Source organism: Gadus morhua, chromosome 8 (assembly GCF_902167405.1).
Source record: "Gadus morhua chromosome 8, gadMor3.0, whole genome shotgun sequence".
Lineage (NCBI taxonomy): Eukaryota > Metazoa > Chordata > Actinopteri > Gadiformes > Gadidae > Gadus > Gadus morhua.
Window position 1 is genome coordinate 1,798,505 of NC_044055.1, and position 15,000 is coordinate 1,813,504.

General features: G+C 45.4%; 1 protein-coding gene across 2 annotated transcripts in view; it reads right to left on the bottom strand.

Annotated features, from left to right (window-relative positions):
• Positions 1-15,000, bottom strand: part of ak5 (adenylate kinase 5) — a 56,508-nt gene that overhangs the window by 26,374 nt on the left and 15,134 nt on the right. The window contains exons 6-8 of one of the 2 annotated variants that reach the window (XM_030364876.1): positions 11,278-11,469; positions 3,475-3,565; positions 1,067-1,161 (exon numbers count right to left, since the gene is read on the bottom strand). In XM_030364876.1, coding sequence (XP_030220736.1) covers positions 1,067-1,161; positions 3,475-3,565; positions 11,278-11,469 — 378 coding nt within the window. The remainder of the gene's footprint in view (positions 1-1,066; positions 1,162-3,474; positions 3,566-11,277; positions 11,470-15,000) is intronic. The other variant, XM_030364877.1, reaches the window with a different exon arrangement.

The following is a 15,000-nucleotide window of genomic DNA, read 5'->3' on the forward strand; positions in this document are numbered from 1 at the left end:
AGGTCACAGCCTTTTCATGAGCAGGGGAAACACGATATGATTGAAGTGTTAAGCCACCGCGTTAAGGGATGGTAGCACAGATTAGGGTTGGATGCATATTTTATCATCTTATTAAATGCGTGAATTATATAACTGTTTAAAATTGATCAAACAGTTTGTGTGGCTTCAGATCAAGGACAACATTTCCAGAAACATTGAGGTTGACATAAAAGTATCGGGGTTATACTGTAGTGTTATGCCGCTTTTCCACTGCATGGTACCAGCTCGACTTGCCTCGACTCGACTCGACTCAGCTCGCATTTTTGGCGTTTCGACCACGAAAACATGGTATCTGTTACCTGAAGTGGCTGCTTTTTCTAGTACCGCCTCGCTCTAGGTTCGAAGCGGCTGAGCCGATGCTAAAAGGTGTCGTCGGCAGACGGCCGGCCACTGATTGGCCAGAGAGTGTGACGAAGTCACGAGAGCGACATGGCAACCATGCTGGTAACAGCCATAGCAGCGCCGCAGCCAACATATTCCACTTCTTCAACTTCTTCAACATGCCAGCTAATAATACGAACACGAATACCATCGCATCGATGTCCTCCATTGTTGTTATGTGGGTTCTGTCCATGTGTGGGTTGCGTAGGTGTTGTTTGCGTCGCGGACAAAAATACGTCACGGCCCTTTCGCGCAGCCGACCCCGCCCACGTCCAGGAGGTACTATTTGCGGTGGAAAACGACCCGTGCTGCTACCGTGTCGAGTCGTGTCGAGTCGAGTCGAGTCGAGTCGAGCTACATGTGCGGTGTAAAAGGCTACGGAAAAGGCTCACACACGATAATATTAAGTTTACCCTTCTTCCATACTCGTATAACTCATAACTTTCATCAAGATTTCAATCTTGGCGTCAGAGAGGTAGCGTGCATGTTTCAAATCGGTGGTCCAATATAACGGAGATTCAGCACGGACATGCAGGCTAAACATCCTCATCGTGTGTGCATTTTTTTGACGGGCTTAGATTGCATTGGATGAAAGCATCGGTACAAAGTAGGAGAAGCTCCAGTGCCTTATCCACTGGGTCCCTACCTGAGGACTAGCAGCAGCTGACGGTCTTACCTCCCCAGGAGCATCTGGCAGACTGTTGGGTTCGCCCAGTAGGCTGAGATCCAGTTCACCGGGCCCTGGAGACCAAAGACAACCACAGCAGCAGAGTAGCACGCGTCAGATCTTCACATGGTGTACAGATGGAAAAAGGGTCGCTGGGTAGGTAGGACTCAAGCAATCATTCAACTCGGCCTGAGACTAATGATTATAAAGGCCGGGGCTTATTATCACAGGGCCCCTGACAGACAAAGACACCAGATTCTTTCTCTTTTTTGTCAGAGCATTTGATTTATCGATCGCTGTCCGGCATTTCAAGGCTTCTAAAAATAATTGCCTGCTCTAGCTTTGATTGAATATTATTATATTATGTATGAGGATTTCTATTTGATTTACAGACCGAAAAAATCAAGCCTCTTTTCATGGTTTTTTCTGTTCTGCAGTATTTATGTATTTTCTCTGTTCATCCAAGGTCAAACAAAGGGAGCTAATGGTGCACCCTGTTGTGATGTTCCATTAAAGAGCGCGCATGAACAGCATTCAAATGCTAGCAGGCCATCAGCCAAATGCTCTCCGCAGCTCACTGTTACTCTCTGTTGCGCTCAATCAGCTCCAATCATTTACTTACTTAGGTAAAACTGTATCTAATGAATTGGTGCGCTGAAATCCTGTTTTTAGATAGAAACACTAGGGTGGTATAAGGCTGTTAGTCTTTTGTGCTATGTTTAAGAAATTATGGTATTATGCGCTCAGCATGCAGAGAGTTACATAAACAAATAAAACATTTAATATTCATAATAAAGCACTGAAAATAGATGTTGTATGTTGTGCATCAACGGTGGATATAGCCGGCAGAACTTGCTTCATTAACAAACATTAAATAGACATAATTGCTGCTTACCCAAAACATTCCACATTAATATTTTTGCGCAAGTTTCTAAAGATATATGTTTAGGGCTCGGGAAATGGTCGTGTTGCAATTCATTTTTAATTATTTAGTGCATAAAAAACCTTCGGAATATCAAAGTACAGGAACAGGAATCTTCTTCTTCATTCGGCAAAAACAGAAAATAATGTGATTAGTAGCTAAACTGAACTACTACTTAGCTTCTATACTTAATGCTGAAACTGAATAGATTACGTGTTGGCAAATAAGTGCGAAGCGCTCCACTTTTTTGCGCTGTTTAGCATCTTCTGCGATAAATACTTGACTTTCAACTGGTTCTATTTTGATTTCCAGAGAAACATTTCAACCTGCTTTTGGTGTTTTGGTTGCTAGGGCAACAAAGGCACAAGGAAGACATGTCCAACTATTTTTAATAAACATGAACAAATATTAATTTATTTGTTACATATAGATGAAGAAGCTAGAATAGGGAGTGGTATAATATGCCAACACTGCGAGTGACACATTTCCCTTCTTCAATAATGTATTTTATCATTAGTTTGTAATATAAATCCCCTTAAACGTAAAATTGGATCACTTTCAGCATTTCTTTGCTTTAAATCCCCCTTAATTCAAAGGATAACCTTCCTTATGTTGATTCAAGTTATCTGTCTGCCTCCCACCCACATGTCTTGACATCTGCTGTTGCCACCTGGAGCTGCTTTAAAGTCAGTCTGGGACCGAAGGGGTTCTCATATTGAACGTTTCTTCAACCCTGGTTTTAATAAAATCTCTCATGCAAAACATAAACACACAAACACATGTCACGAAAACTCACGCAAACACACACCACACACACACACACACACACACACACACACACACACACACACACACACACACACACACAGACACACACACACACACACACACACACACACACACACACACACACACACACACACACACACACACACAAACACATACAGGCATGTCATACCTGAAGGAGGACACACGACTCTCTGATGGTTTATGGAGACACTGCTTCTACTATGAAATGCTAACTATAATGCTAAAAACGATGAATCTAGAATTGTTTGAATATATTAAATATACATTATTTATCAGACAACTTTTATAATAACCCCATAATAATATTTGATCTACACTTTTAATAAATATCCTGTGAAGTAATGTAATCGGAATTAAGTTCGTAATTTAACACAGAAGAAAAAGGCCAAAGGACAAAAACTGATCCCCACACCAACACAAACATGAAGAACGAGGAACTAAAGAGGGCCCTGATACAATGTCCCTGTTGCAGGTGTGAGGAGTTATTGCGCGTTCGTCAGTATGTTTTAAGTAAATACAACTTTAAAATAGACACAGCCAATACTTGATGCCAAATAACCAAAATGCAATCACTCTTTTGCTCACCTCCTAATTTTGCATGTAAGTGTTTGCATACAGTATATTTGTGTAAACAACTGTATTCATTTACACTCACCTGCTACCCGTGATTTGAAAGGGAAAAGTTTGCTGTCCAAAGTCATGCTGATGTCACTGAAAACCTCCTCCTCATCTCGATCAGCATCGAACTGAAAAGAAGAAATATTTATCAGCTGCCACTCTCTGTCAAAACACATTGAAGGGGGAGACTAACCCAAAAAGGAAAAAAACAATTTATATATTATGTAATGTTTTACTGAAATGTATAGATTGAAAGTAATCCCTGTTTAGAGTCAAATTAATTCAGTTTAAAGCTTACTTAAGATCTAGTGGCAGGGGTAAATTCGTGGTTATGGGATGTAAAGGTTAAAAAGAGACAAATCAATAATTGTCTTGATGATAACACTTTTCTCTCCGTCTGTTAGACAGGGCATTGATTGCTCGTCCCAAAACAAAGAGTGAATTGGCCAAGTGAGGGTGTGGCGGGGGGGGGGTAGTCCGAACCACACTGCCGCTGCCACCACTAGACCCACTGCTGCAGCCCCCGTCCACCCGTTACTATGGCAACAGGCTATGAAAAGGCCCCCACTGTCTGCCATGTTGGTGGGTACCTCCCTGAGTGAGGTAAAAGGATTACTTCTTCACTCATAAACATCGTCATACCTGAAGGAGGACCCCCCCCCCGACTGTCTCTGGAACTTAAAACAACTTTTTACGATACTCCCTATTTATTTGATATACACTTTATATAATTATATATATATATATATATATATATATATATATATATATATATATCATATGTATATCAAAGTAATGGAATTGGAGTAAGGTGGAATTTTGTAATGAATGAAAAATGGTTACACAGTCGACTGAAGATCCAGATCCCTACTACAACGTAAACATGTTAAAACAAAGGACTAAAGACTACACACGGTATACTATGTCCCTGATGCGCGGTGGCAGGTGTGAGGGGATATTCGGAGTGGCCAGTTGGTTTGAGCAACGGAAAATGAAAGAATGAGAAATAGGGTGCATAAATGCATGAAATCTTCATATTATTCCCGTTCATAAATATTAAAAAGGCCAGTATTTGACGTTGAAGTAATAAATGAGCGAGCAGATCCTTGGAAAACGGCTTGGTCATGTTTGTTTTGAAAGAGGCTGGTATGAGGCAAACAGGACCAAACTATTTTTATTTCACAGAATAAGACTTTCCATTTCTCCCGTAATGAGCGGATAGCCTGTGCATGAATGTGCGTGTGGGTGTGTGGTTTTTGCGTCTGTGTTGGCATCTAAATGTCTGACGTACTGTGACTCAGAAAAACTAATTCAATTGGACAAACATGGCAAACTAAAGATGACAACGGAAGACATTTAAAAGTAAGCGAATATGAATAATTGAGCTTTTCACAGAGAGGGCTAGGGCAGATAAGACTTTCCATCATGAGATGTGACATTTGGAATGAAAGCCTTTCATCTGGTGATGCCTTTCATTTTCATCGGGTTTTGTCAGAAGACCCGCTGGAACCGTAGAATATTTCTAACCAATTAGGGAAGAAAATACATTTGGTTTCTTCAGGGTTTTGAGGAATGGACAGCACAGCAGGAGTGCAATGATACAATGTGTCAGCACATGGCATTATCCTGCTAAGTATTCCTATTCAGGCATTGTCATGGAGAGCCTGATCTCATGTCACTGGAAGAAGCTAATGGTTCCTTTTGTGAGGTTGATTTCTCGATATAATTGTGGACTTTCCTGGTTAAATAAAGGTTAAATAAAAAAATAAAAAAATGGAAGTATGATGGATAATGTGCATGTGTGTCTTCGCTTTATTTTGCTCCATTTGTCTATCTTAAAGTAACAGTAAAATAAAACACCATTCATTGGATAAGCAGCTATTTAGCCTGTAGAACGTGCTTTTTCCTGGTCTACAGATAAATTACAGTTAAATGCAAAGGATGAAATAGAAGACGTGTGATTGGCCAGATCTGTGGGTTGTTGGGAGGACCAAGTTAAAGGCCGTGTATTTAATGAATGCTGCAAACCTTGCCCCTGGGTTGTGATCCCAGCTATTAACATCAAGCCCTTCTCCAAGCCTCTTATGTCTGGGAATGCTTCAATAGCCCATTTTAATTGTGGTGTTATCAAAGAGGCAGCACATTATTCATTCCCCAAAGTGTGTATTTGACAGTCGTGTCGGACCCCCTATAATTAACCCCACCTGGGTATTTGGATTGTGAAATTGCCAAATTGGGGAGTTTAGCTCGTGTCGTGTTTAATATTTTGAAATTAGTTCTATATGCACGAGCTGTAAAGGAATTCAAAGTTTCGGAAGCAAGATCCTTTGACGGCATATTGAAAAGCTCCATTTAATTAAAAGTGTCACATCAACGTTAACACCACCACCCCCACCTCCGCGTTTCAGTGGCCCGATATGATTGGATGATCCTGGAGACCTTGCCCTCAGCTAAAGGTTAAATTGTTCCCTGCATTATATTTGACATTTCATACCATCTCTAGATACGTCACAATTCCCCCATCCCTCCTCTCGCAAACACACACACACACACACAGACACAGTCATGGATGTAACGGCTTGACGAATGAAGGGAGGGTCTCTTCTGGTTCAGATGTCTTCAGCGTGCTTGAATCCAACCCACTACGCTCTACGTTTGAGGAACTCCCGCCCCTCAGAATCACGCCGTTATTTTGGGAGCCATTGTCTGCTATTGCAAGGACCAGGCCAAGCCATGGATAGTGCAGATGGCATTGAAAGGTGATCCGTTCTATTTTTCAAGGTAGCTTTGCCATGTGTGTAGCCCACACTGTGCACAGAGTGCTGTGAGGTTGTTAAATGCTTGAATAAAAGCAGAGATACGTGGCAAGGCAAGAGTTAGCGGCAGGTGATGCTACTAACTACTAACACATTGTTTAGCACTGGTTTGATCCCATCACAAACCACCGAGGGCAATGAACCGTGTTTCACCGGAGATGGCGTTGCTCCTATGCGATGGTTCTTCCTGAGTCGATATTTGTTATATTCGCGTCAGACATGTAGAGGATCCGTGTTTGGATGTCAGAAGGGAAGAAAGTGATTTATTTCTAACTGTATTTGCCCATTAGCCCTTTGAGAATGTAATGGTGATTAAAGGCTATACAAATAAAATGTAATTGGATCGGAAGGGCTGGGAGAGACAGAAGGAACCATTTTCCAGTTTCCTTTCAATGTCTAAAATCCTCTTTGAAATCCTTTGGAAAGGCCACCCTTAGTCTGGCCTTCCCCTCTTTTCCTCTCCCCGGCTGCTGAAGGCTGTGAGAGGCTGTGTTAAGGCTTCGCTCTGTAGGACGAGCAGCACAGACAATCCTCAGGGCCAAAGTAGCGACGGTGAAATTGTTTCCCTACAGGCGCACATCTCTCACCCTAATCTCGGGGCTGCAATGCCAGATTGTAAAGATTTTAGAAGGTGCAGCATCATTCTGCTCAGAGGAAAAAGAAAAAATTAAAACATTCCCTATAAATCGTAGGAGTAACTCAGCCAATGGCCTTGAGTCCTGTGTGCAGTGGTGCCCATGATTCCGGGTTCGAGGGCTGAGATCCATTATTGGTTCTGTGTGAAGGAAGCTTTTTTTTTACTTTCCTTCTTTTAGTTTTGTTTGTTCATGCAATCAGTATAGTATGTGTGAACAGGTGACGTTGTCTTAGTCACAGAACATAGAAGCGGAACCATGAAAATAAAATAACAACAGCAATAATAATAATAGTGGCAAATAAAATAACTTGAATTAAATGATTGAATCAAATTAAATGTATAAGAAACGTAATAAATAGAATCTGAAGGAAGCTCAAGTTCTGCCTGGGCCTGGGATTCTATCGAGCAGCAGCGCTGACGTCACCCCCATCGTTGGCCCTCATTGACGTCATTAGCTGTCTAATGATCTGTTGATGCAGCCATGCACTGAATTGTAATTGTAATCACCTGGGCGTCGTTAGGCCACAGAGAGACACAGGGGGAGGTGTGCCGTGTAGCGGCGTGGGCGGCAGCCTCGTCATAGGTGTAGCAGACATCACACGCAGACGTATATTAAACGTGCCACCTGTTCACCAGCCAAGGACGTTCCAGGCGATGCAGAATTTAATTTAAAAAGTAATTAGCCGACTGTATACGACTTTGCTAAACAAATAAAAAAAACAATTAATGCACGCACACACACTGTACGCACATCGGTACATGCAGTACATACATGGCTGCCGCACAAGCACTGTGAGAGCAGGTCAGGTCACCAACAACTCATCCCAGCTGCTGCTCATCATCTATTTAATGTGGTCCTTCTCTGAAGGAAGAGGGAGTTTATTTATATTGCACCCTTCAAAAACAAGGCCATTCACAGAAAAGCGCTCTACTTTGCTTGATTCCATCCATGAATAGATAAATACGAATAGCGGGGTAAGTATTCATTTTATAAAAACTTCCCGATTGCAATAAAGTCTAAGAGCTGTCGGGATGTAGCCTTTGATGTAACAGCGATCTTATTTATAGACAATATAAAGCTGCCATCCAGCCCATAAAGAGCAAACTATTGTCGCCATCAGATTAACTAGCTGCCAGGTCTTTGTTGCCGAGTATTGTAATGTATTCCTGTCAAACTTGATCTTGAACGGCCCCTTGGGCTATAGGGAAATACAGTAACACCCCCACTTCTATCTTTTACCATTTCGATATTTCTTACATTCCATGATTCCGTCTGAATCTCCACTATTAGTATACTGCATAGTATGTAAGAGTAGTATGTAATATGTCCAAAATACTATTAACACATTGTACTAAAAGCACCTGGAAAGCTCCCGGTGAAACAAGGTGCAAGGTTGAGCCATCATGTCATAGCGCAGAGCGTTTATCCACTTCGACCCACTTGTTGTTTCAGTTCCACTTTAAAAAACAGTGTTTCTCGAAACCAGCTTTTGTTGGAGGGCATGCCGCCTGTTGGTCGATATCCCAAACCTCTTGTGATGCTCTCGATACACACGGTGGACACGGCCGTCGAGTGGAGGTCTCCTGGGGTCCACCGAGGCTCAGGGCCAAGTCTACAGGCTCAGTTCAAGCTGATATGTAGCCACGTATAGGAGTACAGGTGAGTGTGGGCTGGAAGATCTTAAGTGGGGTGTTTGTGTATATGTGCGTGAATGTCAGCGAATTTCCAAGTTCTCAGTTACAAATTGTTTCTTGGGAGAGACCTGCTGAATAAATACATCATGTTTTCAAACTCAAAAAATTATCGTTTGAATTATCGTGATTTCAACATTGACCAAAATAATCGGGATTATGATTTTTTCCATAATCAAGCAGCCCAAGTAATTTGTCCCTGTCAAATAAAAACAAACTAAACAAACCAAACTAAATGGACACGGCAGCAGCAGCATGCAAGGCACGTTGAGAGCGTTGTTAGAAAGCCATACGATCCAGCAGCCATGTTAGAGGAACAACTGAGAGCACATCAGCTTACAGGTTTTATTCCTTATTTTGAGACCCCAGTAGTCATCGAAAAAGGGTCCTCCAGACCCTGCGATGGTTTATAAATAACTATATTAGTCTAAAACAGAAATGGGAGGTAGGAATGGGCTCACAGTGTTTATCATGGCCCAATGCCTTCATGCATGGAACCTTCAGATAGATTACGCTCCACGTCAACAGACGTGAGCTAATGTTTCTGGCTAAGGCATGGCTGGAGCCAGATACGACCACTGCGACAGCTGTTGTTGAGACATTTATATTGGATATCTGAGGGCGCTGCCATATGAGGCTAAAGACGTTGGGCACCGGCACAGCCTCACAAGAGTTGGTAGAATCAGATGAAAGATATCAGTCTGACATAGATATGCTTCATGCTCAAACACGTGGCCGTTACCACGGCCATAACCACCCCCATTATTCATGAGCCAAGAGGGAGACTATTTTACCGCCAGCGCAGAACAGAAGATGCTCAGGCAGAAGTAGGTCACATCTCCTGTCAGTGTTTCTAAACGGATGAGGAATGAAGCAGCACAATCCTCAAATGGCCAACAAGTACATTCATTCGCTCCATTGAAGGTGAAACTAAGGCTTCCAAGCAGGCGATCTGCCCAAGATGTAAAAGCCTTGATGGGTAAAGGGAATATAATTACTTTATCTACATGTCAGAAACCTTCCAGAGGTTCAACAACCGCTTCCTTGGATCACGTTATCTATTTTCCAGACGGAGAAAGTCCATTGAAGCTGGTACAAACCATGTTGGATTCCCTGCAGGAAGCAGGTCTAGGGGTCAAAGATCAGCCTGTTCATGACTGACCTAGACCGGTCACAAAGAGGCAGGTCAAGTCATTTCTGAGCCTGGCTATCAAACCAAAAAAATGAAAACACAAAGCCTACAAGCTGTGGGTACTGTGTGGTGCCCTAAAAAAAACCAGGTTAGAACACCAGAAATGGAACATCATAGTGATGCGATTAACAAGATGAACGTGAGAGAGGTGAGCGAACAAGCAATCTTGAAAGTCCACGGGAGAGGGGACCAAAGCGGAGAGCGAGAGAGACAAGAAGAGGCGGTTTTTCTCCCCAGCACACGCACGCAAGGCGCGAGAGCCCAGAAGAAAACAAACAGACGAATAACAGAAACACCAAGTGGGGGGAAAAACCAAGTGGTCAAAAGTTGACCGTGACCGGCAAGGAACATAGCAGCTCCGTATCTATCGCTCATGTTCCGCACAGAAGGCCATAAGGGCGGTCGTGGCGTGCCGAGGGACGTGTGGGAGGGACTCTGCGTTAATGTGTTGTTTACTTTGCAAGTGTTAGCTTCTCTGCTCTCTGCTGGCAGCAGGACGCGGTACATTCAACGGGAATACATTCAACGCGGTACATTCAACGGGAATGGAGACCCCCCCGCCCCCCCCCCCCCCGCCCCCCCCCCCCCCCCCCCCCCCCGGCGCCATTCGCACACTGCAGCGACACATCCCAAGGCTATTTGGACGTCTACCCTTTAACAGGTTTAGATCCTCGTTCGGGAGACGCCCCGACCGTTGCAAAAACAATAGTCTATTTTCTTTGTGGTCTGAAAAGTAAATCGTTTTTTTTGTTCACTGGCGATGTGGCGCCACGTTCGATACTGACCTAGATCCATGGAAGCACACATCAGAGGAGCCGACAAGGGCAGCCTCTTGGCTTGGATGAGGGACGGCTGGGACGGTGGCAGGGGACTCACACCTTACTAGCGGATGCGCCGTCATGCTCAGCCAGTCTACTCAGCACTCGCGAGTGCGCAGCGAGCACTCTGTCGCCACTCTCCTCACTGTGCTCGAGGTGTGGGGAAGCTGTTAGCCACCAGCCGTGCTCCTGTCTGAGCACTCTGCAGCCGCGGCAGAGACTCTGTGTTTACTTTTGTTTAGCTTTGTGTGTGTTCTGCATGAACCACACCTCCAAGAACACACAATGTACTTGACTACACTGGGAGATGTTTGTGTTTGTGTGTACACAAACACGCTCAAGCACACTGATACGCTAAGTACAGAAATAGACGCAGACAAACAGCCACACACACACACTTAGACAAACATTTACCCCCACACACACACCCACCCACCCACCAACACACTCACACACACCAACACACACAAACACACCGACACACCCACACACACACGCACCTACCCACCAATATACTCAAACACACACACACACACACACACACACACACACACACACACACACACACACACACACACACACACACACACACACACACACACAGATACACACACACGACCCTGCCCTTGCGCATAAATACACACAGTCAGGTTCTGTTGTTTCTTCCCGGTCCGGAGGCGGTTACCGTGGCGATGGGCCCCCTCTCCTGGAAGTACTTGACCAGGGGGATGGTGTTCTGCTTGAAGTTGGTGAGGCGCCGCTCCGTGGCCTTGGGGTTGTCGTCGGGGCGTCCCTGCAGCTCCGCCCGCCGCTCCAGGCGCTCCTTCAGGCGGTGGTTGGCGCAGGCCAGGAACACCACCAGGTCAGGGGTGCAGATCTGCAGGGGAGGGAGGGGGGGGAGAGAGAGAGAGAGAGAGAGAGAGAGAGAGGGAGAGAGAGAGAGAGAGAGAGAGAGAGAGAGAGAGAGATATAGAGAGAGAGAGAGAGAGAGAGAGAGAGAGAGGGGGAGAGAGAGAGAGAGAGAGAGAGAGAGAGAGAGAGAGAGAGAGAGAGAGAGAGAGAGAGAGAGAGAGAGCGAGAGAGGGAGAGGGAGAGGGAGAGAGAGAGAGAGAGAGAGAGGGGGAGAGAGAGAGAGAGAGAGAGAGAGAGAGAGAGAGAGAGAGAGAGAGAGAGAGAGAGAGAGAGAGAGAGAGAGCGAGAGAGGGAGAGGGAGAGGGAGAGAGAGAGAGAGAGAGAGACCCTGAATTTGGCGTTCGAATGCACATTAATGTGATGACTAATGCAGTTGTATTGCAGAGATCTCAAAATATCAAGCAGCAGTGACACCTACATATCATTACTTATGTTTGCAAAGCTCCTTGATATGATTTTTATAATGGTCTGTCAATGCAGGACTGTCTGACAGAACATGTCATGCTGAATCACAGCCTCTCTACAAAGGTTATTTAAAGGTCAAAATACAAGACGTCTTGCATCTGCAAAACTGCAGCGTGGAACCAATCCCAGCCGACAGCACTATGTGTCCCCGAAGTGACTTTCAGAAACAGACTTGTCGGCTTGGGGAGTTCAGTTAAGGGACAGCTTTGGCTAATGAGTTGTAAAGATCATCAGTAGTGTCTCAAATATCACAATTAACCATTAAACCAATTAATCCAAGTAACAACTTGACAAGAGCGATCAGCGTCCGTTACTGCTAATCTTCATTCGATACGCAATTATTGCATTGGAACCAAAAAATCAAGGGGTATGCCATATGATTATTCTGCATTGCTCTGCAACGATACAATGCGTCTGCTGTAAAAATGGAGGATCAGCTAAGGATATGAAATGCGTTCTTGATTTTAATATAACTCGTCAGATGAATGTCAGAGTGACGTAGCTGTAATTTGTGAAGGGCCATTGCTCTTAACTCTAAAACCCCGTGTTAATGTAGGAGTCCCACTGGGTATTTATAACCCAGCTGAGCTAAATGGGGACAGAATGTGCACTAATAGGAAGTCATCGGCTTCAACAACAAACGACTGGGCCCCGGCCAGAGTAGAAAGGCTGCGTTCTGATTGAGCTTGTTTTGATGTAACTTCTCGAGCAGCCTAATAGCGAGCTGTCGCCGGGGAACAGAGGAGCTCTAAGTGAAGCCCATTCCCCCAAATGGAGCCTTCGATCAATAGGCGTCCCCCCGGTCGCCATTCATCTGCCTCGCCGACAATGTGCCCATCTGAACGTTCATTGTTTTCTCTGCACACAGTTGGCCTCGCTCATTAAAATGCAATACACTGAGGCAACGGACTATATTCGATCTGACTCCAACCCCCCCCACCCCATCTTAACCCAAACCTAAAAATAGCAGCTGAATGAAGTTGTTTTTGTTGCCTTACACTCCTGCTGTATTCTGTGCTCGAGATCTGTGTCGTGCTAACTCAAAGTTCCTGTTTCCATAGCTACCAGTAACTCTTGCGAATAGCCCCCCCCCCTCTCCCTAACCCACACACACACACACACAGGTTCAAGCTCCCATGGGGATCACGACCCGGTTTTCTTCCTGCTCTCGACACCAGCCAGGCCCCCGTTTGTCTGATGAAACATGGTTAAGACCTCGGCTGCCGGATGCCCCCGTTATATTACAGGTTGACATGGGGATCATTCCAGGGCAATTAGCAGCTTTGGTGGCTCCGTTGAATCACTGCAGGTGTCTACCTCTCTGGCCGCTTGCCGCACCCAGTAGAAGGACCAGCACTTCCTCCCACAGCGACACAACACGTCATCGAAACATTAACATCCTCGTGAGCAACATGGGTTTTTAGGTAATAACTTTTAGAACATATCTTACATTCTTATTGTATCGTAACGTGACAACGCAATCAAACTGCACAGGAGTTTGGGGAGGTAAACTCAAGACCACTTTCAACACATTGTGAGTTGTGCTTTGTTACAAAGGAAAAGGCCAACTCATACCTCAGTGCGATTAACATCAATGCTAAAATACATCACAGGAAATTAGATAAGTGCGTTAGTGTATTGTACCCTCACACAATGGCAGCCTGCAGCTAGCGATGACTGGAATGGAAAGCTACACAGTTATTAAGCAATCACAGTTAAACTTCAACATAAACATGTAAGAGCCACTGGCTAGCTTAATGGCTGGGTAGCCGACATCCCATGCGTGTGTGAGTGTGTGGTTGTGTGTGTGTGTGTGTGCGCGATGGCATGTGTGTGTGTGTGTCTGTGTCTGTGTGTGTTTGTGTGTGTGTGTGTGTGTGTGTGTGTGTGTGTGTGTGTGTGTGTGTGTGTGTGTGTGTGTCTGTGTCTGTGTCTGTGTGTGTGTGTGTCTGTGTGTGTGTGTGTGTGTGTGTGTGTGTGTGTGTGTGTGTGTGTGTGTAGAATCGGTCGGCCTGGACTTTCATACAGCACTATGTCCTCTTTCGGAGGCGGTTGACGAGATCAGGGCTGAACGCCGGGCTGAGGGCGAGCTGACATACTTTGAATCCAGCTCCAACACCAGCAGCACAGACCTCTTAGAGCATGATGAATTAGAGAGAGAGAGAGAGAGAGAGAGAGAGATGGAGTAAGAGAGAGAGAGAGAGAGAGAGAGAGAGAGAGAGAGAGAGAGAGAGAGAGAGAGAGAGGGAGAGAGAGAGAGAGAGAGGGAGGGAGGGAGGGAGGGAGGGAGGGAGGGAGGGAGAGGGATGGAGAAAGAGAGATGGAGAGTGGAGCCCGATCCATGAGTGACGACAAGCAAGCTCAAGAATCAAATCGTAATGACCATGTCGATCTTCTAATGCAAGTAAGCTTTCACTCTCCATAGGTAGGCACAGATAACGTGCCCTCATGAGGAGAGACCAATGGAAAGCTGGGAGTACAGTGGAAGATACACGAAACGATAATGCAACAGCAAGGGGGAAAAACAGAGCTGAACAGACAAGATTCAAAGACAAGCTCCGAGTGAGATGAGAGAGCCTGCGTTGGCCTTTTGATTTGGACAGGAGGTAAAAATGAACAGACTTAAGGTCTCGGATGAAAGGGGGAGGTGAGTAGAGAGGGAGAGGGGGGGGGGGGGGGGGGGGGGGGAGGGGAGGAGGGGGCGTCCCTGGACATTACCCTGAATGGGGGGGCAGCACGATTCAAGATTGGCCCCACAAGGCTTTCTCAGAAGCGGCATCATCAGCGGTTTGTTTGTGTGTGTGTGTGTGTGTGTGTGTGTGTGTGTGTGTGTGTGTGTGTGGTTGTGTGTGTGTGTGTGTGCGTGCGTGCGTGCGTGCGTGCGTGCGTGCGTGCGTGCGTGCGTGCGTGCGTGCGTGCGTGCGTGCGTGCGTGCTTTAAAGGGCACAGACGTGCAGCGTGCGGCGGGCAGCATCACTGGAGGAGGAGGGTCTAGGGGGGAGGCTGAGCACGTGAGGAGGCAGTAACACCT